At 35.2% G+C, this 24,912-nt stretch overlaps 1 protein-coding gene across 2 annotated transcripts in view; it reads right to left on the bottom strand.

Moving 5' to 3' along the window:
• The window catches only part of Slc26a7 (solute carrier family 26 member 7), a 115,008-nt gene that overhangs the window by 45,948 nt on the left and 44,148 nt on the right, over positions 1-24,912 (bottom strand). For both annotated transcript variants that reach the window (XM_047557356.1, XM_047557345.1), the window contains exons 5-7: positions 21,335-21,499; positions 5,120-5,272; positions 1,671-1,753 (exon numbers count right to left, since the gene is read on the bottom strand). In XM_047557356.1, coding sequence (XP_047413312.1) covers positions 1,671-1,753; positions 5,120-5,272; positions 21,335-21,499 — 401 coding nt within the window. The remainder of the gene's footprint in view (positions 1-1,670; positions 1,754-5,119; positions 5,273-21,334; positions 21,500-24,912) is intronic.

The raw sequence follows: 24,912 nt of genomic DNA on the forward strand, positions 1-24,912 counted from the left end.
TTAATTCCTGAATTTGCCATTGAGTTAATTATCTTAAATGTATTTTTAACTCCATCCTTTGACAACACTTCACTATAGCTTACATATGTTAAGAAAATATGTAGAAAGATTCTATCCAGTTCATTGCCAAATATAAAACCATTTTTAATTGTTCTCTCTTTCAAAGAACTGTTTAAAATGTTTCTCAAATAATACTCAGCTTGGGTATTTGAAAATGTTTTCAAATAATACTTTGAAAACCACTTAAGTCAAAGTATTATCATTTATGAGACTTACAGAAAAAACTCTAGCAAAAGTAGAAGGAAAGGAAACTGAATTCATATTGACTTAATATCCAGTATGGAAGTAGAGTTTTGGTCCTTTCTTATTAACTAATTCATTTAGTTCTCCCAATAGCCCCCAAACCAAGTACCATTATAACCACTGTTGGAGGAGAATACATTTCAAGAAAGGTTAGGTAACTCATCGAAAGTCATAAAAAGAATGACTGAGTTGGGACTGGATCTCAGCTCCACCTCTTTTCAAAGTCATGCTCAATCTATGATTATTTAAGAAGATGGTTCTAGAAAGGTCACTTAAAATAGGAGAATGAGAGGGGATAGAGGAGAGGTGTATCTAATTCCACAACTTCCTAATGCTTACCCTCCAGACAATTTGATTTGTATGATTATGGTCCTCAGATATGCACTATACAAAACTATTACTATGTCAAAATATGAGAATTTTTATTTCATGAAAATTGAGTGTACCCAATGAATAGCAACAAACTGACCTAAAAAGAAAGAATAAATTGACTTTCAAAAGTAGAAAGGCAGAGAGACCTTTGGAAAATTCAAGTAAATTCAAATAATCACCCTTAAGCTTCATCTACATAGACTATTAAAGAGAGAGATTTTTTAAATTGTCTTTTTAATCACCAATAATTTTTCTACTGTTCCCTGATTGTAGTGTAGTTAGAAACCAAAATTGGGGGCTGGAAGATAAAAACTTAAAGGACCCAACAACTATAACTTGGTCCCTTATTTGTATATTTAGCCCATTAAAAGAGAAAGTCCACTAGACCCCTTTCCCAATATGCCTTCTTTTCTTTCCACCTATTTTTGGAATGACCTTCTTCCCTTCTGGGTGTTCACCTTCTCTGTGGTTCAAAGTTCTCTTAGGGCCCGGAGGAAGGCTGTAGGCAGGTAGGAATCCCTCTTTTCCTCCTCTGCCCTCCCTCACTATTCAAGTCTACCCAGGCCCGTGGGCTTGCTATTTCAGATGATATTTTTCCATGTATATCATGATTTGGAAAAAAATATATTGATAAGAATATGTGTGTGGGAGTAATAGGGTTGACTAAATCCCAGAGCATGACTCTGATTTGCAAATTCAATACCCTCCATTTTTTTGAGTAATACCTTTCTAAATATCATCTGACTATTTTATCTGAAATAATACTATATAAGGCAATTACCAACTGACTTAGTAACATGTGAACTTACAGTTGGAGTACTGTTTCCCTTCACACTCAGTATTTGTTTCTATTATTTTATAATAGACCTTAATTAGAATTTTGCCCCTTAACATGCACAAAAGGAAATGCTCACCTACCCTCCCCCAATCCCTTCCCCTACCAACAAACAAACAAACAAGCAGACAAACAATATATTTTTAGAAGACTACATTACCCTTTTGGGATATGACCAACTACTTCTAATCCATATGTGCTTTCCATATTGGTACAATAACAAGCAAAAGATGCAGCAACAATCTGTGTGGTTCCATGCAGAAAAAAAGGAAAAATACATTACTGGCCTTTTAAAACCCTTAAAATTTTTAATTAAAGTGAACATTGAATGTCCCGTGATTGCCAAGAGTACATCAGCAATGACATATATTTTTAAAATTAGTAAAATATTACAAGTCCAAAGTTCAGGGGACTAGAGAGAGGATGGTTAGTAGGTAACAGGTGAACAGTACAGGAGCAGTTGGACAGGAGGCCTGACTTCTGATGGTGAAGAGCTCAGGAGGATGACCATGTTCAAATGTGTCCAATACAAAGAAATGATAAACCTCCGGGATGGTGGATATGTCCATTGCCCTGATCTGATAATTACGCATTACATACAAGTGTTGAAATGTCACATTGTACCCTACAAATGTGTACAATTACTATGGATCAATTAAAAATACATTTAGAAAGATTCAGATGTCATTCTGAATTTTGAAAGTACATAATTTATAGTCTCAAAATTAGATGGTATCTCTGTAATATGACTTTTCTAATTACTTTTATATCAACCCCGTTGTGTCCAGTTTGGAAGGGAAGCAACATAGAGAATATAGGGATGTGTGTGTGTGTGTGCGTGTGTATGTGTGTGTACACACACAGACACAGCAGTCCAACCTAAATACCTGTCTGTCATGACACAAGGGATGTTTTGTAAAACATGTTTTCCCTCCATGAAGATCACCTCTCAAGAGTTTGAAGTCTGCATTAATTTCACTAATCTATATTAGTAACCAGTGACGATTTATAGTCCCTCGAATGTTTTTGAATTTTGAACCTAAACTGTTTCTTGAAGTAAAACATGTTGGTTCACAGCCTGTTGGACCGATGCTTTTTAAATGACCCCTGTGGAGCCTCAGACACCCTCTCCTGCTGTTACTGAGACATGCCACGCAGGGTCACCTGTTCTCTGACTACACCCATCATCATCTTTAATCCGCACGTCACAGCCAGTTTCTGCCTGCGTTTTACAACCATCCCAACTATTTCCCCTCCATTTTCACATTCCCTGTTTATTTGTAGGATAATAGATACTAAGAATCTCGCATGGTTATGTTATTGGTTTAGAAATGGTTATCTTGCTAAAAGAGATAAGCCAACTATATACTTAAAGTACAAATTACCATATGCATGGACAGAAACAAAGTATAGCATTGTTACACTAATGAAATAAGGAATATCTAACAATCAATGCCTACTACACCATTTTGTAGATTTTTCCCCCATCTGTACATTTCTGTTGATATGTAACTGAATTTGCAAAAGTTTCTCAAGTATCAAATGGGCTTAAAAAGTAGAACATCTTGAGGACTTTAATACAGAGAAAAAAGCCATAAAACTGCTTAACAGATTATACTGTTAAACTTTTAAATATTGTGAGATAATAGTAATATTTTAAGTCATTGAATTAGCCTTTCAGACAGTGTCTAACTTCCTGGCTGTATTTCTTTAACATAATTAAATTTCCTTCATGGTCTTTGGTCTCTCTTTAGTATCATTTAATATCATCTGTGTATATAAGGTCAGTACCTCCCTTACAGTACCTCCTTATTAGGGAATCCTGCCCCAAGTGGGTCCAGTGTTTTAAGGATTCCAATTTGGCTCTCCTCTATCTCTAGCCTACCCCATAGATGGGAGCTCTGTAGGGGCAGGAGGAGGATATGCCCAACTAGACCCACACTTCTCTTTTCAATCTACACTATGGAACTTGGGAATATATCATTTCTTGCCCAAATGGCCCTCAGTCCACGTGCAGAGCATTTCGCTAGGACTATCTTAGTAGGGTAGCCCAAGGAAGCCCAAGGCAGAGTTGCCATGTGGAGTGAGGTATTGTTTGGAGTTTGGACGCTGGGGCAGGAATATACATACATAGTCAGGTGAATACCCTCACGGGTGGGATAAAGCTGGAATGGCAAGATAAGAAGTGAGCCAAGAGGCTGTCTCTCCTCAGACCACCACATTCTAGCAGACCTCAAAGCAGTAGGAGAATTCTCCACCCTAACCTGGTTTTCAAGGTCATTACTAGGGTATGTTAGTCAAGGTAGAAAACCAAACCTGTTTTGTCTAACATTTTGATCTATAATTTTTAAATAGTTGAGCTTTCACCACTACTTCTGCCATGGGTCTTGTATATGTTACACTGTATATGGAGTATCTTTTATTTTAAGAATAATTCTTACTAGTTTTTCCAGAAATTTGCAACTTCCTTATTACAAACTTAAGAGTCTTCCCCCCTATGGTTATTTTCAATTTTTGATTTTATGAAAACATATTGTATAGGTTGTCAAAAGATAGGCATTTCTCAATATCTGCAGGACTTGGAGAAATGATGGTATATTTCAGAATTGTTGCTGTGAAAGCTAATAATCATGGTACCCTGCGCTCGATGGCTCATTTTAAATATACACACATGTGTAGCTCCCCTATGTTAATATGTATCTCACCAAAGTGTCAAGGATATAGTATCATAAGTGGCCTCTATCTCAGTTCTGTAGAAATGAGTTGTGTCCTGCAGAGGCAGTTTCCAATGTTCTGGTCTTATATGTTCATAAACCTACACTAGTTCAACAGTATAAAGGGATATTTTTTAAATAATTGAGGTTATTTAGATACTATTTGAATATATATGTATGTAATATATAACTCAAATATCATAAAGCCAGTGAATAAGTTAGTAGATTTATTAGTAGTGGTTGTGTTAATATTTCAATTTGACACTTGTTTAGTTAAGAGATCCCATTAAAGGTTCTTAAATTTTCAAAACATATATTTTAGTGCCACAAGCCTTGGAAGCAAAATATATTGTATTGCTTTGCCAGGTGCAACAACAAAAAAATTTTTAAAGAGCCTGCCCTACCAATGAAAAATCATGTGCATCCTTTCAATAAGGCAAAATTAAGTTGGTAACAAGTATAAACAAACTAATAATCATTAGTAGAAAATTTTAGTTGATAGTATTTCTCTGTATAGCATTCAGATGTTGTATCAATAGGTTGTGGAATCACATTTTTGCTTTATATAGGATCATGACAGAGATCTTTTGAGTCTCTCCCTTAAAAGCTCTCCTTGAGATCCTAGGCTATATGTTCTCTTATTTATATAAAAAAAATTAAGAGCATATGAGAAATGCTGTATAAATTGAGAACATGTGTGCCTCCTTTTTCACATTATTGACTCAAAATGTTTCCTGTTCTTACATTAATGTATAGCCACGCAAATTAGCCCTACTTTAATGAGACCCAGGAGTAGTTATGGGTTACTATAGACAATATAGTAAGCATCTGCAGATTACCCCAACCACGGGCAAACCCTGGATAGCAGAAAGCTAAATGTTGATTTCATACTTACCAAAACTAAATCGACAGGAAGAACAACTTTAATTTTCCTTTTAAATTGTTCATTCAGCTCCTTAACAAGAACAAGAACCACGATGCTCAGCAAGGACAAGAGTAGTGCTTCCAGTCGGACAGACTTGATATTTTCAAAGACATATGCATAAATCTACAGGAATGAGAAAAAAACATAAACAAAATTCAGGGTCTCCTACAATATACCAGCATGGAAATCTGGCTCCATATAAATTCAGTGCTGTTTTATAAAAAGGTCTTAATGATTAGGGGGTGGGGACATAGGAGACGTAGATAGAGCAAAGCTATATGTTTATTCACATGTACAAAATTGCCTTGCCCTTGATTCTTCCATCAGACTCGAGGTTTGCTCCCACCTACAAAAGGACACTACTGGAAAGAACAACTCTTCAGGTTTCTTCCCTAGTACTTAAGGGGCAGAAGTGCCATGACTCTTTAGTTTTATGTAAATTCAGCACTAAGAGCAGCAAGGAGCCTACAGATGCTCAACTTTTGACCTCACCCCTCTTCAAAGGCCAGAAACAAACACACAAATAAGTCACACCTAAATGAGTTAGGAACTGATATTTAATTGACAGCTGATGTTTGGCTCCATGTAAAATATTACCATGTTTTCAGTCACTCAGCATTTATTTACTTGTCTATTGCCACACATTTGTGCCAAGCACTATATCAGTGCTAGGTCTACAGTGAGGAACAACTCATATGCAGCCTTAGTATCCACAGAGCCTGTAGTCCAGTGTAGGAATTGCTAATTAAAGTGATAAACTAGCGCAATATGATGCTCTAGATATGGAAGGGGTATCTGAAGTGTATAACTTGGAGATGAACCCTTCCCAAACAAAGTAAGTGGGAATTAATCAGGTTAACAGAGGTGGGTGAGAAGGAATCTGGACAAAATGTTTTGCTGAAATGTCATGTATAACTCAGGCATAGAATATGGAGAGGGGAGTATAAGATTTCCTGAAAAAAAAGGTCAGAAACCAATATAATTTTGTCTTTAAAGGCAGGTTTATTTGAAACCATGCTGTCATTAAAGAATGACCTTTCAATTAGAGAGAAGATACAATATACTAACATCAGACAGTTGGTCTTGGTATCTTGGGATAATCTGACTTGGCAAAAAAGTGAAATAAACATAAGAATAAGTCAAGGAAAAGAAAAACATAAAGCTGTTCCTAAAATTAAAAGTTTACATTTATTCAACTAAGTGTCAATAATATTTTGCTCAACAACTTAGTCCTATTGATAATTATATAAGCACCTTATCTAGCAGTATAAAAAAGATGGGGCAAGATTTTAAAGAATTCTAAAACTAAGTGCAAGGGGGGGAAATAACTAACCTAAATCAAATCATCTCTCTACATAAACATTTGATATTAAGAAACCCAACTTGAATTTTGCTAATTAGAAAATTAACACAATTCTTAAATTCATATAAAGTAATAAATGCACAAGAAAAAGAAAAATTTTAAGGAGATTATTTGTGGGTTTATACTATCAAACAAAAACATAAGTATGGTAAGTGAAAATTTGATAGTAGTATTAAAATTTGGGGAAAAAAGGAGGAAACATATGAGAGCCCAGAAACATAATTGCATTATAGAAAAAGTAGGCATTAATATGGGCAGAACACATTACTAACAAAAGAGAGGACCAATAAGCATATAAATAAAAAACTAAAATACACTAGTCATCAAAGAAACATAAATCCAAATAATAAAATCATATTTTTTCTTGTATCAAATTATTAGTGATTTTTAAGTAATAATACTTAATGTTGGTAAAATTTGGAGGAAGAAATGAGAAATCTTATACACTAACCATATGAGTGTAAATTGGTATACTCTAAGTGGTCTGATAAGCATATCAAAAGCTTGAAATATTCTATTTTTGCCCCAGCAGCTCCACTCCAAGTCTATCTACATAATTAGACTTATGTAAAAAGATCTTATTACAAGGAAAGGCCTTCCTGTCCTGATGATGAGTGGAAAAAGCAACAGGCAGATAAGTGTGTATGGGTTGATAAGTGCTATATGTACTGAACTGTGTTCTTCCCCAAAGTAATGTCAAGTTCATATTTTAAGGTCCCACAATAGCTCAGAATGAGACTGTATTTGGAGACAGTAACTTTAAAGCAATAATTAAGTTAAAATGAGGTCATATGGGTGGATCTTAATTCAATATAACTGGTATCATTAAAAGAAGATGTTAGGACTTAGATGTGCATATACACACACAAAAATCATATAATATATGAATATAGCACAATCCCACTTGTATATGTTATTATAATGCACTAATTAAAATAATAATAATTAATAATAATAATAATAGAAGGGAGATCAGTAGAGTACAGCAAGTCAATCAGGGGAGGGAGGAGGGGAGGGCAATAAGAGTAATCAAATTATGTGCATGTATGAATCTAGTATAATGAATCCCACTATTATGTATAATTATAATGCACCAACAAAAATGTGAGAATGCAACAAAACTTCAGCAATCTGCAAGCCAACTAGAGGTCCCAGAAGAAATCAATCTCCCAAAAGCTTTATTTTAGACTTCTAACCTCTAAGTCTGTAAAATTACTTCGTTGCTCTTGTTTAAGTTGCCCAATTGGAGACACTGGTTATGGTAGCCCTACAAATTAATAACATATATTTTATAAAATGAAATTCATGCTTTAAATATCTATGGATATTTCTAGAATAGTAATGGGTCTGCATGAGATGTTTGTGCTTGTCTGTATCTTCCATATTATCTCTTATGAGTATGAATCACCTATAATTTTAAAGGTATTAAATAAGCCTTAAGTGCTTATGTTCAACATTTTTTTCCTCTTCTTTCTCTTGGAAATATTGAATGTGGTTCTCATAATTTCATTTCTATTTGTCCACAGATTTCTCAAGTCTCCTTTGAGGTGATATGAAAACTAGTTTTTCATTTTATTATGCAAGTTATTCTTATACTAGTGTAACTTATTGGTGTTCTTTGCTCTTTATGCTTAGCATTTCAAACATATGTTAACCACAACCCAAAATATTAGATAAAAATATTATGTAGACTATGGGTAAAATAACCTAGATAACATTCATTAGTATCTCTTAAAATTTGCTTACTAGGTTTCCTAATTAAAGAACTAAGCCTTCCTGGTTCAGGGATGAGGAAGAACACCTTCTGGAAAGGGGTTGTATCAGGTTATCCAAGATGAATTCTATCTATTGAACATGCTTATTAAGTTTCTAACAATTTCAAACAAAGAAAATGTACTCCATTAAAAATGAAGTCCCACTGGGTGAAAAAGACCAGGGTAATGAGTAGTTATACAAACCCTACTTGTCCACACTGTTAACAACAACAAACTATCAGTCCTGTATTCAGACATTTAGAATTGAACCAGAAGATGGAAAGATCTCCCATGTTCTTGGATAGGCAGAATTAATATTGTCAAAATGGCCATACTACCAAAAGTGCTAATCAAATTCAATGCAATTCCAATTAAAATCCCAAGGACATATCTCATAGAAACAGAGCAAGAAATTATAAAATTCATTTGGAAGAATAAGAGACCCAGAATAACTAAAGCAATTCTTATCAGGAAGAGTGAAGTAGAGGGTATCACAATACCAGAACTTCAACTATACTACAGAGCAATAGTAACAAAAACGGCATGGTATTGGCACCAAAATAGACAGATAAATTAGTGGTACAAAATAGAGGACACAGAGACAAATCCACATAAATGCAGTTTTCTCATACTAGACAAAGCTGCCAAAAACATACAATGGAGAAAAGATAGCCTCTTCAACAAATGGTGCTGGGAAAACTGGAAGTCCATATGCAGTAAAATGAAATTAAACCTCTATCTCTCACCCTGCACAAAACTCAACTCAAAATGAATCAAGGACCTCAGCATCAGACCAGAGACCCTGCACTTTATAGAAGAAAAAGTAGGTTCAAATCTTCATATGTTGGCTTAGGACCAGACATCCTTAACATGACTCCCAAAGCACAAGAAATAAAAGCAAGAATCAATAATTGGGATAGATTCAAACTAAAAAGGTTTTTCTCAGCAAAGGAAACTATCAGCAATGTGAAGAGAGAGCCTACAGAGTGGGAGAAAATCTTTGCCACACACACTCAGATAGAGCACTAATCTCCAGAATCTATAAAGAACTCAAAAAACTTTACAAATACAAGTAACCCAATCAATAAATGGGCTAAGGAAATGAGCAGACACTCCACTGAAGAAGATCTACAAACAATCAACAGATATATGAAAAAATGTTCAACATCTCTAGTAATAAGAGAAATGCAAATCAAAACCACCCTAAGATTCCATCTCACCCCAATTAGAATGGTGATTATCAGGAATACAGGCAACAATACTTGTTGGCGAGGATGTGGGAAAAAAGTACATTCATACATTGCTGGTGGGGTTGCAAATTAGTGCAGCCACTCTGGAAAGCAGTGGAGATTCCTTAGAAAAGTTAGAATGGAACCACCATTTGACCCAGCTATCCCACTCCTTGCCTATACCCAAAGGACTTAAAATCAGCATACTATAGAGATACAGCCACATCAATGTTCATAGCTGCTCAATTCACAATAGCCAGATTGTGGAACCAACCTAGATGCCCTCCAATTAATGAATGGATAAAGAAACTTTTACATATATATATAAAATGGAATATTGCTCAGTAATAAAGAATAATAAAATTATGGCATTTGCATGCAAATGGATGAAATTAAAGAATATCATCTAAGTGAGATAAACCAATCCCAAAAAACCAAAGAACAAATGATCTCTCTGATAAGCAGATGATGATACATAATGGGGGGTGGGAGGGAGGCAAGAATGGAGGAAGGATGGATTGTATAGAGGAAAAAGAGGGGTGGGAGGAGTGGGGGGAAGGAAAAATAACAGAATGAGACAAACATCATTACGTACATGTATGATTACACAAATGGTGCGACTCTACTTCGTGTACAACCAGAGAAACAACAGTTGTACACCATTTGTATACAATGAATCAAAATAAATAAATTAAAAAAAGAAATGAACCAGAAGCCAAGTAGTTACACTTATTGTTTCCAAAGTATTCTACTTTATTCCATACCACTTAGAAGGAAAATGCAACACTATAACATCAAAGTTAGCTGAGATGCAGATAATATTTTGCCTATCACTCTACATTTTGAATGATAATTATTTACAGCATTCCTACAATTGAAGTAACAGGGTCCATTTCTTGTAGTTACTCGTAGCCCATACAAAATTCTACTCAGTGAAATATAATCCATATTTTGTGGGATAAAGAGTGATGTCAAAATGATTTTGTCAAAATACATAACTTTCTGATGGTTTATCATGATCTGAGGATAAAATTGAGACAATTATTCAGATGATTTGTCAAAAGAAGCCAAACATTTAAAGTTTTAAAGCATTTAAAGAACTCTTCTTTATGTTTTCTCCCATGGTATTAAAAGTATGCTATGAGAGTGCCTGTATAAGAAAGTGGGGAAATAGGCAAAATTCCCAAGCCATACCAAATTTGCTGTAATGTGCATTTCAAGAACGTGTGTTTGCAGTAATAAAAATGGCCACCCCAAAATGAAAGGAATGAAAAAAAAAAACAGTTTTTATTGACTGTCTGGATTAAACTATAGCTCATCCAGCAAAGCATGTCTTACATGATGCTCCAGAAGAACGTGATGGGAGTGGGCAGAGGCTCATCACAATCAGCGTGAAGAACACAAAAGAAAGCAGACTGATGAGGAGTGTTGTTCTAATGACTGTCATGTGGACCCACAGAGAGAAGTCTCAAGCAAACCGGCTCATAGGAGATGGGTGGCATATAGAGATGGAGACAGGGCAGACTCACTCACACACACACACACACACACACACACAAACACACACACACACTCTTATATACCTTCACTTAATACAGGCTTCCTAAGCACATTATAAACTTATCCTTTCCAGTCATCCGAGTATGTTATCATGCACTAAGCTCCAGTAAATAAAAACTTTTATCGAGGATCTTCATTTGCTTTCCAGATCTCTGAGAAGCAAAGGTAATGCGTATATCTATTTGGATAAATAAGAAAGCTATTATGTCAAAAACCTGATTGGCCTATTTAATAAAATAGGAGTTTGGCTCATTTTGAGATTATCACACCAGTTTATTAAATGAATCATTTATTATAAAGACATAAAATAGAAAAATATTGGTATACATAAAGAAATTCATTTTGAGATATTTTTAAAAGATATTTTTTAAAAAAATTTTTAAATACCCATAGTACAGGTATTGATTCATTTTTATTGGATCTTTTTAGTTATACATAACAATAGGATTCATTTTGACATAATTATAAAAGCATTGAATATAATTTGTTCTAATTTAGTCCCCAGTACTTTCTCTTTGCCTGCCCTCCTCCCTCCCCCTGTTCCCTTCCCTATGCGCTACTGATCATTCTATTTACTTTTAGTTTTTTTAAATTAGTGTCTTGTGAATGTACATGATGGGGAGATTCACTGTGCATATTCATATATGTACATGGGAAAGTTCCATTGTCTTTCCCTATCCCAACCCTTCCCTCCCTTCCCTACAGTCTGCTTTGTCTACTCCACTGATTTTTCTTTTATTCTTTTTTATCCCTCTCCCCTTCTTTTTAATTAACTTATTATTCACTATTATTTTATTTAGAGGTGAGACTTTTCTGAGGCATTTAGTGGGAAGTTCCACACATACGTAAGTGCACACACATATACACAGAACATTTACATAATGTGTTTTTATCTGATTTGGACATTCTTTATAAGTTTTTTTTTCACTGATAAAGTCTCAATTCCTGGAACAATGTCTAAAATAAAGTTCAATAAGTATTCAGCATTGGATATTCAATACAAGATTCAATAAATATTGTTGAATGAATGAGTGTTCTGGCCTAAAATGGTAAGAGTAACAATAAATTTCTCAATAGGGTAGATTTTACCTGAATAAGCAAAATAACTAGTAGAGAAAGGACTGAGCTTCTTTTCTTACTATCAATACATATTAGGGGAATTTGTATTTATCATGTGCTCATTCATTTCATATGTTTATTGAGGTTCTATTTTGTGCAAGACATTGAGCTAAATACTAAAGATAACATTATGTAAATTTAAAGTAATCCATACATTTGGTATAGTTTTTTTGACCCAATTAATTTTAATGTTTTATAATCTAATAAAATTTAATGTTTAAAAACTTAAGTTTTATAAGAATTAAACAAATTGAATGCTGAAAAAGTTCATATGCAATACTTGATTAAGAAAAAATAAAGTTCTCTCTGGGGTCACATGTATTCAATCTGTTTTTATTGCATAACTATTACTGAGGTTCTAAATAAGATCCAGTATAGAAACACCTGTGGAGGAAGAGAAATCTAAAGTGTGTCCACTGTGTTAAACTGAATGATACAAAGAGAAAGATTTTATATGTTTAGAAAATACCGAGTGTTAAAAACTTAATGAACTTTCTGCTCATTACTCCTCAATACTCAGCTAACCCCCAAATCCCATTGATCAAAATCCCTTACCCAGCATTCTGGTTGCTACAATAAATTTTTTTTTTCCTTATAAGGAAATATTTTGAAGTCTAATTGTATCATTGATAATAATTCTTCAACAGTAATGATGAACTACCTATAGAGGGACCACAAATAATATTCAAATGTATTATTTCTATAATACATCAAATCCTTTGATATTTTTACTTATTAGTCCTTTGTTATTTTTTATTAAGGATCTGTCATGCTTCAGTCAGTTTTTTCATTGTTGTAACCAAAAGACTTGACAAGAACAATTAGAGGAGGAAAAGTTTATGTGGGGGCTCATGGTTTCAGAGCTCTCAGTTGATAGATGGCTGACTCTGTTGCTCTGGGCCACAGATGAGGAAGAACATCATGGTGGAAAGTCATGGGTTAGAACACTGCACCAGGAAGCAAAAAGAGAGTTCCCCTACCAAGAACAAAATATAAACCCTAATGGCAGACCCTCAATGTCCTATCTCCTCCACTCCACACTATCTCCCTACTGTTACCACCCAGTTAGTCCCTATCAGGGGACGATGCACTGATTAGGTTAAAACTCTCATAACCCAATCATTTCACCACTAAGGTCTTGCATTGTCCCACTCATGAGCTTTTGGAAGACCTCATGTCTAAGCTATGATATGTCATAATAAGTTTATGTTTCACTAGAGAAACCACAGAGTGTTAATAAAATCAGAAAGCTGTCACAATGCCAGCACACTACTGTACTAGTAGGTATGAACAACTAACCTACAACCTTACCAGTCCAAGTTCTCAATGTATGATTTTGAATCAGTCATCAACCAAAAAGTCAAGACTATTTCCAGAATATAAATTGTAATATCCATATATATTTGCTATCATACATGCACACTTCAGTGTGAAAATATGTTTGGCATAATCCATGTACAGACATACATCTAAACATATAATTTTTTATTAGAGCATTGTATTTATACATTGTAGTTGAGTTCATTTTGACAAAATCATATATGCAGTTTGATTTAAATCCCTGTCTCCCATTGCCCTCCCTTCCTCCCTCCCCCTGTTCTTCTTCCTCCATTTTATTGATTTTCCTTTCTCTCATTTAATTATTCATTTTTTATTGGTACCTTCTACGTATACATAAAGGCAAAATTTGCTGTGGTATATTCATATATGCATGTAACATGATTTTGTCAAAATTCATTACAGTATGGACATTTTTTTGTCTTGGACTATCTTTTTAAATGAGACAAAATAAGTAGCACTAAATAAATCATTTTACTCATCATAACTGCTATCACATCCTATGATGAATAAAGTTTATTACATAATCCATCTAGTTACATATTGCAATATCCATTGAAAGTCAATTTCTATCTACACAGTGTGTTTCCCTAATTTCTCTTTGCCCTGAACAGAAAGAAATTTTCGTGTTCTCTGTACCACAACAGGCATGGGAAGGGCAGATTCTGGAAGAAAGAATGGAGGAATTACCACATCTAGGCACTGGGCTGTTCATCTGATATTCAGTGACTCATAATTTCTCAAGATGAGCATTATTACCTCCATGTAATATGAGAAAAAAAGGTCTCAGAGCTTAGGTAAATTTCTTATAGACATGAAAATATTAAAACAGTGAACCTGGAATGTAGTTCTTGGTCACTCTCCCTATCAACACTTTGTTCTGCTGGCTACATATGTAAAACAAGAGTAAGGTCTTCTCTCATAGCCAGACTACAGGATTTGATGGAAGAGAATCACAGAATTGCTGAAATTCCATGGGAAAGGATTTTTTGGGGGGGGTGCTGGGGGCACTCTACCGACTGAGTTATCTCCCCAGCCCCCATGGGAAAGGATTTTAATACCAAAATCATTCTGTCTGTCCATCCAACATATCAAATTTGCATTTATCTCAGGGGCTTCACATTTCCTGTTCCCTCCATCTAGAACACTCAGCCCAATCCCCTTTCACTGCTGGGCTTCTCACCTTTCTGGCCTCCACTCCAACTCTCACTCCCAGAATGATGTCTCTCACCTCCTTATCTAAGCAGTCCCATCGCCTTCGCTCTATCACACGGCCTTCCATCAATCACAACATCGTTTCCTTCAATAACACTATAGGTAAGCATCTTGCTCACCAATTTGTCTCTTTGTACCTTAGTTCGTATCTTTCCTCAGTATTTCAATAAAATTTCATGAGAACAAGGATATTATTTCTCACTGCATCCTCAGTGACTATCAATTGGTCAATGAGTATTTATTGAATAATTCTTGTAGTGGTTCTTGAATCAAGAATGCATACTAATCTCTTCCTTATTTGTGTAGTCTATTAAATCTCCCCCATTATCTTGTTGAATATTTAAGGTAGCTTCTACTTCCTTGGTGCCTTTAAACCTGAGCCACAATTGCCCATGTATGCCTTCTCCTAACCCCCAACTTGCTTTCAAGTTGATTATATTTGAATTTGAACTTTACATACCTGCTCCCAGATCCCTAAAACCATCTCTGAACTTCCCCAAATTGATGTTTGTACAAGTTTTCCCTGTTCATAAGATTTTCATGTCCCCTATCAACTTGGTCTACCTATCATTACAACTGTAAATATTTTAAGGATGGGCATTGATAAGATAAAACTTCCCAAATCCCTCCCCCTCCCAAGTTAGTGAACACAAATAAAAAGAAATATTAAGTTGAATATCAACCCTAAGCAGAATTTTCTTTAGTACAAATCAAATCCCAAAAGAAAGCAGGGGTGGGGGGGGGACAACATTGTATAAGTTTTTATATCATTATATCCAAATTTCTGACCAATAACTATATCTCATACTGGGAATAGATTCATTTTGCTATTGCTTCGAGGGATAAATTAAGTCTCATACCAGAACGCAGTCTGAGGGAAGCATGGTATGTTAAACAGCTAAAGACAACATGGGTACACAAAACTGACTTGGACCAAACATAAAATCAAGCGTGCCAAGGCCCAGGTGGCATCCAGCCAATGCTTGTTTAGAAAAATAAGTTTAATTTGAATTACTTGCGCATTCGGTTTTGTGGTGATGCATTTTTTCAGTGAAGAGTGGGGGATGGAAAGAGCTAAGCCCAAATGGTCAAGTTGCAAAAATATTTGCTTTCTGAGTTATAATTTGAAAGTAACCTTTGTCATAAATTTCCATATAACTGTTCCATATCCATATTAAACCTGTCCCATTTTCTATCCCCAGCATCCCTGATTGAATCAAGCTGCAGATGAACATTTTCTTTTTCTTTCTTTCAACTTATTACGTCCATTTTTCACATCTTGCACATCCCTGCAAGTCACAATAAGAATGTCACAATATCTGCAAAGAAAATGTGGGATTTCATAAAGTACCAAAGCGAGTTCTTGACTCAGAAAATCCCAAAGGTCCTGTATCTTCAAAGAAGATTTGTTCTCCACATAGAAACCTCATTTGTACATATTTAATTGTGATCTCATTCACTATAAAAGAAACTGCTTCATTGGCTCTGATTTCCTTCTGATGTTTCAATTCCACTTTGTGAACATTCTTGGTTCCTGCTTTGCAGTCTTAGCAATCCAAACTCAAAAAGTGCTTTGCTTGTGCTGCAGGGGTGTTGGTGGAAATGAAACTGTTTTCCAGTTCTGAAACTCCCTGTTTTTAAGGAGGGAAATAAAACTTCCAAGAAGGGTAACTGAGTATATTGCCAAGCTTGCCTTTTGCTCTTAGTTTTAATGCACAGAACTGTGCATAATTACTTAGAAGGGTACTCCTATAAAGCCATGCCAGTGACCAGCTCTGCCAAATTTATCATAGACTGCTACAGGCTGAGACACTGGCGCCATCTCAAAGAAATCCACATGTGCTAATATGAGCTAGGAATTTTTATAATTTTTATTGTGCCTCTTGGGAAAAGCATCCTTTCTAATAAAAAGATACTTTATTATCTCTTGATTAGATTTTTTATTCAAAAGAATTAAATTTTTCCCTCTTATTTGTGTAGAGAACCAAGTTGTCAGTCAAATATTTGTATCTTAAGGACAATAAAAATAGAATGATTTAAACATCAAGCCAGGATTCCAAGACACAGCCACCCTTGTAACTTTGTTTCTGCTTATTCTTAAATATATTATAGCATTGTTTATGTGTTTTATATGGCATTATAACTGCTGAAGGAACTTTGAGCTGAATCAATGGAAATATTTATAAACAAAAATAACAGCATTTCTGCAATTCTGATAAGCACCCCTCATTAAGAGCAGAAATATTTCTTTTTTTTTTTTATTGTAAACAAATGGGATACATGTTGTTTCTCTGCCTGTACATGATGTAAAGGCATACCATTTGTGTAATCATAAATTTACATAGGGTAATGTTGTTTGATTAAGAGCAGAAATATTTCTAAGTGTTATAAATTTTCAGGTTACTTTGATATTTAAGTTTCAAAGACTCATATGATCTCATGTTTATTGTTTTATTTTGTCTAATTAAGAGTCATCTGTAGTGGAAAAGTATTAGTATTTATAACTTAAATGGTACTTTTAAAATCTAAAATTTGTTATATCCAACACTTCACTGCTAGTAAGAAGCTAATGGCTTTCATTTAACATTCCAGGCATTTCATTTTGAGAATGAACATCATCAGGTATAATTATCATCAGTTTACAGAACAGGCAACCAGAAGTTAAAAACTCTTGATCATTTTCTCTGGTCATGACTGGAGCTGTGATCTGAGTCTGGGCTTCTCTTATTTAAAGTTCTTTCTTCTGTTCCCACTTTGTGTGTGTGGGGGGGGGGGGGAATTACTGATCAATTGGTGTCTGATTGTCTAGTAAAATCATCAAAGCTAAAAGTTAATTTTTATTCAAAATATAACTGAAGAAGAATGTATTGAAATGTTCTTCAAAGTCACTAGGAAAAAACAATTTTTAAAAAAAGATAGTTTCCAAATTCCTGTGAATTGAGAGAAAAAAAATCTTGAACAACAGAGGGAAAAATAAAACTAAGACTAAAGGAAGAGAGAAAGACTAAAAAAAAAAAGTCTATTAGGCCTAATTACATCCACTCTTTAGGGACATACGATGGTCATGATAGATATTCCAGAGGCTTATTTTGAATATGTGATGTGGACCTTTGAAATTTCTGATGGGCCCTCCAAGTACCAAGGGAAAGCTTCAATGGGGTTTAAGACTCCTGGAAGAACACCTCACTTGAGGACACTGATTGACAGCAAGAAGAGAAAGGGACTTAGTTGGAGTTGTGGTATGTGCTTGTGTTAGTTGGTTTTCCATTACTGTAGCAAACGCCTAAGATGATCAACTTTTAAAGAGAAAAGGTACTTTGGCTCACAGTTTTAGATATTTCCATCTATTATCAGTTGACCACTTTGCTTGTGGCTTGTGGTGAGACAGCACAGCATGTCAGGGAGTACATGGCAGAGCAAAGATGCTCAGCCCATGACCAGAAACAGAGTACATGGTGAGAAAGAGAGAGAGAGAGAGAGAGAGAGAGAGAGAGAGAGAGAGAGAGAGAGAGAAAGAGAGAGAGAGGGGAAGAGACTGGGGCCCCATGATATCTTTGAAGATGCAGCCCCAATGACCAGAAGATCTCCCATTCAGTTCTACCTGCTAAAGGTTTTACCACCTCCTACAGCACCATAAAGAGGTGACCAGGTCTTTAACACATGGACCTCTGGGGACACTCCAGATCCAAATGCTAGCATGTAGAAAAGGGGAAGATATTACACCATCTCAATCCCTCAAGCTATTAGATGCCTGGTCTATACCTATGAGGGTAGAACTGAGAGTACACCGCTTCCTATATCTGATTTAAATTGCTCCTTTAAAAATGTTTCACTGAGGCAAGCACAGTGCAGCCCAGAGCAGCCAAATGAATGGAAACTTTACACAATCAAAGCAGAGAACTGAATTCTCTTCATAGCCTAGAATTAGGCATCTCTAGAAAGAAGACGCTGTAGAAACCATCACAGAAGGCAGAGTCCAACCTGCAGGCCCCAACTAACAACAGAAGGAAGGCAGAAAGTCGTATTTTCTCTGTGTTGACAGCATGATGGCTGCCACCAGAATTGATTAACGAACTCTTTGATTGGCAGAACCTGGACTCTTTTGACAAAGATGACTGTCCCACCAAGGTTACTAAAATTTGTAACAGGCTCATTGTGCAAGAGTCTTACATATTCTAGATAGTAATTTATGTTCCAAGGAATATCACTTATATGCTCTTTATCTCTCAGGGGTCTGAATAGCTTTTTTTATTGTTTGTTCTAATTAGTTATACATGACAGCAGAATGCATTTAGATTCATTGTACATGAATGGAGTATGACTTTTCATTTCTCTGGTTGTACATGATGTAGAGTCACACCATTCATGCAATCATACATGTACATAGGGTCATGATGTTTGTCTCATTCCACCATCTCTGAATAGCTTTTAGAAAGGATATAATAGTGGTCAAACTGCAGAAGCAAGATGCATCACATAAAAAAAAGTTAAAATTCCCCCAAATATGTAAATTCATTCTGCTCTAGGTTCTTTGATCTGATGTTCAAGAGCTCTATGCTGTCCCTGCCCTGTATCTACATGCTGAGTTAACTCTACTCCTTTAGGTACCACCTAAACTCTCCAGGGAAAAGTCTGGGTTTACTGATAATATAACTATACCAAAGCTCATTTTTCAAATATCACAGTGTAAAACTATTCATGATATAAAATTTGTTTTTCAATCTAAAGGCTACCACAATGTTTGACATTGAAATATCAGTATTCATTGACACAGTGGCAAAAAGCAGAGTCCCATTCCTATCTAACTGCTGAACAGTGCAGAGCTCTGCAACTAAAAAGAAGGAGCAAAGTTTTTGCATTTTTCAGCAACACAAAGCATAGTCACTTACACAAACAGCAATGTGAATTTAAAGGCAGGAGTGTAAAATTATACTTAAATCTGATTCAGTTTCAGTGTGAAGTCATGCAAAGGACTTCCCAAAGTCCCATGACATTGGACCTATAAAATCAAGCTAAAATAGCTTCCAGTTTACTTCACTGGAAAACAAAATGGATAAAGAAAATCTCACACAAAACATCTTCATCTAACATTTATATACAGTGTCACAATAGAAACAAGCTAAAACACCAATGTCATTTCCATGTCAGGCTACCCTGCTTCTTTAACACTACTTGTGAAAAGAAAAATCACTCTCTGTACATATGACTAAAGGGACCAAGCTATAACCTACAGGCATTTTCTATAATGCACACACACAGATGAATACATTGTTTCCAGACAGGTCAAGACAGAATCTTCGCCAACTTTCTTCTGTCTCATAGAAATGGTGTCAGTTAAAGTCTTAACTCTCAGTCAGTCACCTGACAGCTTACAGCTACTTTGGTCTGTTTTTGTTTGAGCTGAAGCTTGAAATTATGCTGCTTCCAGGCTCTGTTCCAATTTCCTTGTTTTGGTTTTAAGCTTTCTTATTATGAATGAATCATTGATCCAGATATTACCTAAGTCACAAAATTTCATAATTGGCTTCCAGTTCTGTGTTGCCAGTTACTATCATTCTTAACTATTTAACCACCTAATCAGTTGACATCATTTTTCCACACATCAAAACTGGAAATTTTTAAAAATCTAAGTAGCCAGAGTTAAAAATAATAAAGTCAGAGTAAATTAACAATCTATACAACTTTTCAGATTGAAATTTAGCAAAAATATTATACCCTTTTAATCTGGTAACTCCATAAGGAGGAATTTATTCTAATGATTAGTAAAGCAGAAAATAATATACAAATAAATAGAACCCTCCTAGAACCATGTATAATAGTGGAACACCAAAAATCACCTCAATAACAGGAAATATATCAGTATGCTATTGTACTTCCATATGTTGAGCTACTGTTCAGCAACAAAGATTTAAGACGTGTAAGGATGGCAACCTTTCATTATAAAACATGAATGTTATTTAGTTTACAGCAATGCATAAAGTTAAGGAAAATCAAGTTTGCTCACCATGAAGTTAATCATTGGGACCTTTTTTTTTTTAATAAAACTTCAATTGGATGCAAGGAATCACAGATTTTAGGTGAGTATTAAAAAGAAGAGCAATAGAGAATTGTTATGGAAATGTGTTGAAACTAGGCAGATATTCTTTCTCAGGTTCAGATGGCTTTGAACAGCTGGTTGTTTGCTATAAAGTCTACAGTCACCAGTTTTGACCAGGCCTCTGTTTTGATCCCTACTGGGGGTCATAGTCCTGAGAGACTGTGGTAGAGTGCACTGTTGCTAAACTGGGCCACAACCCCAGAAGATGACTTCCATTAGAAGTTGCCAGCATATCCAGCATATCTGGTTCACACACATGTGCAAAAAAAAAGTTCAAGCTACTTTTTCTTATCAAGCCCCCAAATTATATCACATTCAATTGTTTCCAAAACTGGTAGATATTAGGTTAAAGTACTTTCACACAATAAATCATATTTAAAATATTCTGCAAGATTTTATTTAAACCCATGTTACTGTAACAGAAAATTTTCAGTATTGTAATCAACTAAATTCTACTGTGTGAAACATACACACTCAAAACACATGAACAGAGACATTTGGAAAACTCACATAGAAGAATCCAAGTGGTCCAGATATATATGGCATTTTTATTCCCAAGAGATACTTGACTTGCGAAGTCACGACATGGGTGGCAGCCCCAGTTGTCATCGCACTGATCACTGGCTCCGTAAGCAGGAATGTGACACTACCCAGCTGTAACACAAACATGGCCACCTAAGAAGATAAAGGAACAGTCAGAGGATAGTTCGGGTGAAAGTTCTCAAGGTGCCTAGAGGGATGAATATCTGACACATTCATTTTCATTTTCCTTTTATGTAGAATTGACATGTAACAAGTTTCTTAAATTTTATATGTTCAATATATTGGGTTCTCTTGAGAACATTACTAGGTTCCAAGTTTTTCCAAATGTTATTGGGTGCAGTGTGCATACTGCAATTAAAATCAGCACAATATTGTTTTCTGAATATTGACTCTTTCTTTTTCCTCTTTTTCTAATCCTGCATGTTAAAAAAGTGTGTGTGTTCAGAGGGAGCATGCTCAAACCATTTTGTATGTAGATTCCTGTGGAAGAAAAATCAAATTTGCACTACCATATCTATAATTTTTTTAAAATCAAAAGAACGTGCATGATTCACTGCTTGAGACCCAGTGGACTCAAAACTTGGAAAGCATTGAAGAGAGAATGTGATTTTTTTCAGTTTCTGCCAGATTCTGAAAAATGGGAACATACTGCTTGATCAGATACTCTGCCAGGCAGCTCTAAGGGACTAATATTCAATAAGAAGATACCAGGATTGATTTGCATATGGGGAAGCCCAAAAGACAGAGATAGAGACAAGGGTTAGGTCTTAAGAAGCCTAAAAATTTATTTAAATCATTGTCCTTAGATATTTTCTTACTTCTCTCACTATCAACTTCCATCCCAAAACTATTTCATAACCAGACAAAATCATCTGAGCAGAAGATATGCATTGAGCTCTGCAGGGCAAAAGGCAACAGGAAGAATCAAAACTCTCTAAAACTCTTAGCACTTCAATGACCAGTGTTCTTCCTCTGCAAAAAGAGCTTTCAGAAGATCCACCCTTTGACTTACAACTATGTAAATGCAGTCAAAGAAACTACACAAAATAACATTTACTGTTGTGAAGGTAACATTAAATTACATTATGAGCATCAGCATTGGAAAAGGGAAACAAAGTGGGTCATGTGTTAATTATAATATTTAGGTCAGGTCTTAAAATTCCTGCTGGAAAATGAGATTAAGTATTAAAGAAATCAAAGGGAGGGACAGCAATGAGATCTCTTTCCATCAAGAGGTTACAGTCATAAAAAGGAGAACTATAAAATGCCATTAAGTACCACCCAAGAATAAATTGCAAAATATATAATTTCTATATTGTGATAGTAATACAATACTCCCTGGCCAAAAGCAGCAATGCTCTGAACTTAAATGAAAGTGGAGTTTCCTGGGCTGAATCTGAAGGCCTAGATTCAGAGCCTGATTTCACATGTTCAAGTTTTGTGACTTTAGAAAACCTACTAAAATTCCCAAACCTTATCATCATCTATAAATAATTAGAGTGTGCTGTCTACCCTATTTATCTTGTAAAGTAGTGGTAAAATGAATGTGCAATAATATGCAAAAGGGTTTAAAACCTATAAAATGTGCAATATGAAAGATGCAGCAAGAATATCACAAGTTACCATACTATTTACCTGATATGCAAAGCAAGCCTTCAGCTTTGAAAATGTGGAAAAGACCACACCCCATTTTTCAATTCTGGAAAACTTAGAAGGATTTATCAGTGCAGAAAGAAATGTATTTGAATTGTTTGTAGTTTAGCAGCCACCTTTTACTCAATATGTAATAAAGTAAAAAATATGAGTTATCAGTGTAAAAATCAAGCAATCTGCTACAGTCAATACAGGAAGCCCAGGCTGCAGCTTCTGCTACTAACATTATTTCAGTAACTATGTTCCAGTTGCCAAAGTAGAAACGTTTTGAGGGAAATACCCAAGAAACCAGACCTATGGATACAAATGAAACAGTGGTCTTTTTGGCATCTCTTGATTCATAGTCTGTTGATTTTTACTCTGAAAACACAATCAGTTAAGAAAGACATTGAATCAGTTATTCTCAGGTATCTCTCTCCCCATAAATTTCTTCTGATTTATGGTATTAACTCTTACAGGCTGGGAGGATGATATTAACACATTATTAGGGCATAATGAATACCAAAGTGGGATTTTTATTCAGCAAAATGCAGCACACATGTAGTCCACATCTTTGAAATTGCAAATACCATTTGCATATATAAAATTTTATGCCTATATGGAATGTTGGAAAGTTCTTACCTAAATGCAAAATAATCTTATCATCACAATTTTGAGAACTAAACTCCTGGGAGGTTTTATATAAACCAGCACCATTTTCCTTCTGTGTTTTATTTGTTTCCTAAGTTGCAGTGGCTACTCAGAGGCATTAATGTATCACCATTGCCTGAGAAACCTGAAGTGGTCACCACCACCCACTACTAACTAAACCATTATCTTCTAGTAGCAGCTCATTTCCTCAACCTAAAAGTTCCAAATGGAAAGGTCCAGAAAAAGCACAAGACATAAAAAGAGTTGAAATGTAGAAGAGTTGAAATGTTTTAAAGAAGTGAACTTCCAATATTTTTTACAAACAAGTGTAGAAAACATGGGAACCTACCTTATAATATAAATGAGAAAATATGGAATGTTCTCATTTAAAACACTAAAAAGTCCAAGTATTTTTGTCATATTCTTCTTGAACCATTTTATACTTTTAGAAAATCCTCCCAGCAAGGATAAATATCTAAAATGGAGAATTCCCAACCAAAAGGCCCACAAGTCTCTTAAGACCTCTTTTCTGACACAGATCATTGGGCATGTGAAAGAGGATTGCAAATGTGAGATTTAACTGGGAGAAATCACTCTCTTCTATATCACGACCTTCTACGTAACCTAAAACAACAGCAGATATTATAAGAAGGAGGAGGAAGAAGAGAAGAAGAAGGTAAAAAAGGAGAGGAGGGGAGATTTAAGAACTACCCATTTCCCCACCATCCATATTTCAGGTTTATGCACAATGAAATAGGGACCTGGTGTACAAAGGCTGATGTGCAGTTTGAAGTTTGCAGGTAGTCAAGTAACAGACTTTGCAAGAGGTACCCACAAATTGAACCATGTTTATCTTTTAACTTAAGGATATGAAATGGGGGTCCTCTGTAACATTTTGCTTGGATCCCAGTATTTAAATTTTATACTAATAATAAGGATTTTTTAAAGTGAATCACTTAATAAACAACCGTATCAGATCCTCTTACTAATAATTTGCATGATGATGTTTCTACTCTGGCTAGCCAACTCCACAATCCTGACCATGCAACATTTTATGAGAAAATAATTTCATACAATATATTTCAGCTGTGTGTAGTAATGCTGATGTTCTGGGCTAATGCCGAAAACCTCTGACATACATTATTAAGGTTCACTAGCATAGTACTATTTGGAAATGCTTGTATAAACACCATGTGTTCTACATAAATTGAATGCATCTCAGATTTCAGGCATTTTTTTTTAAGAAGTGACCTTCAAATATG

Source organism: Sciurus carolinensis, chromosome 1 (genome assembly GCF_902686445.1).
Source record: "Sciurus carolinensis chromosome 1, mSciCar1.2, whole genome shotgun sequence".
Lineage (NCBI taxonomy): Eukaryota > Metazoa > Chordata > Mammalia > Rodentia > Sciuridae > Sciurus > Sciurus carolinensis.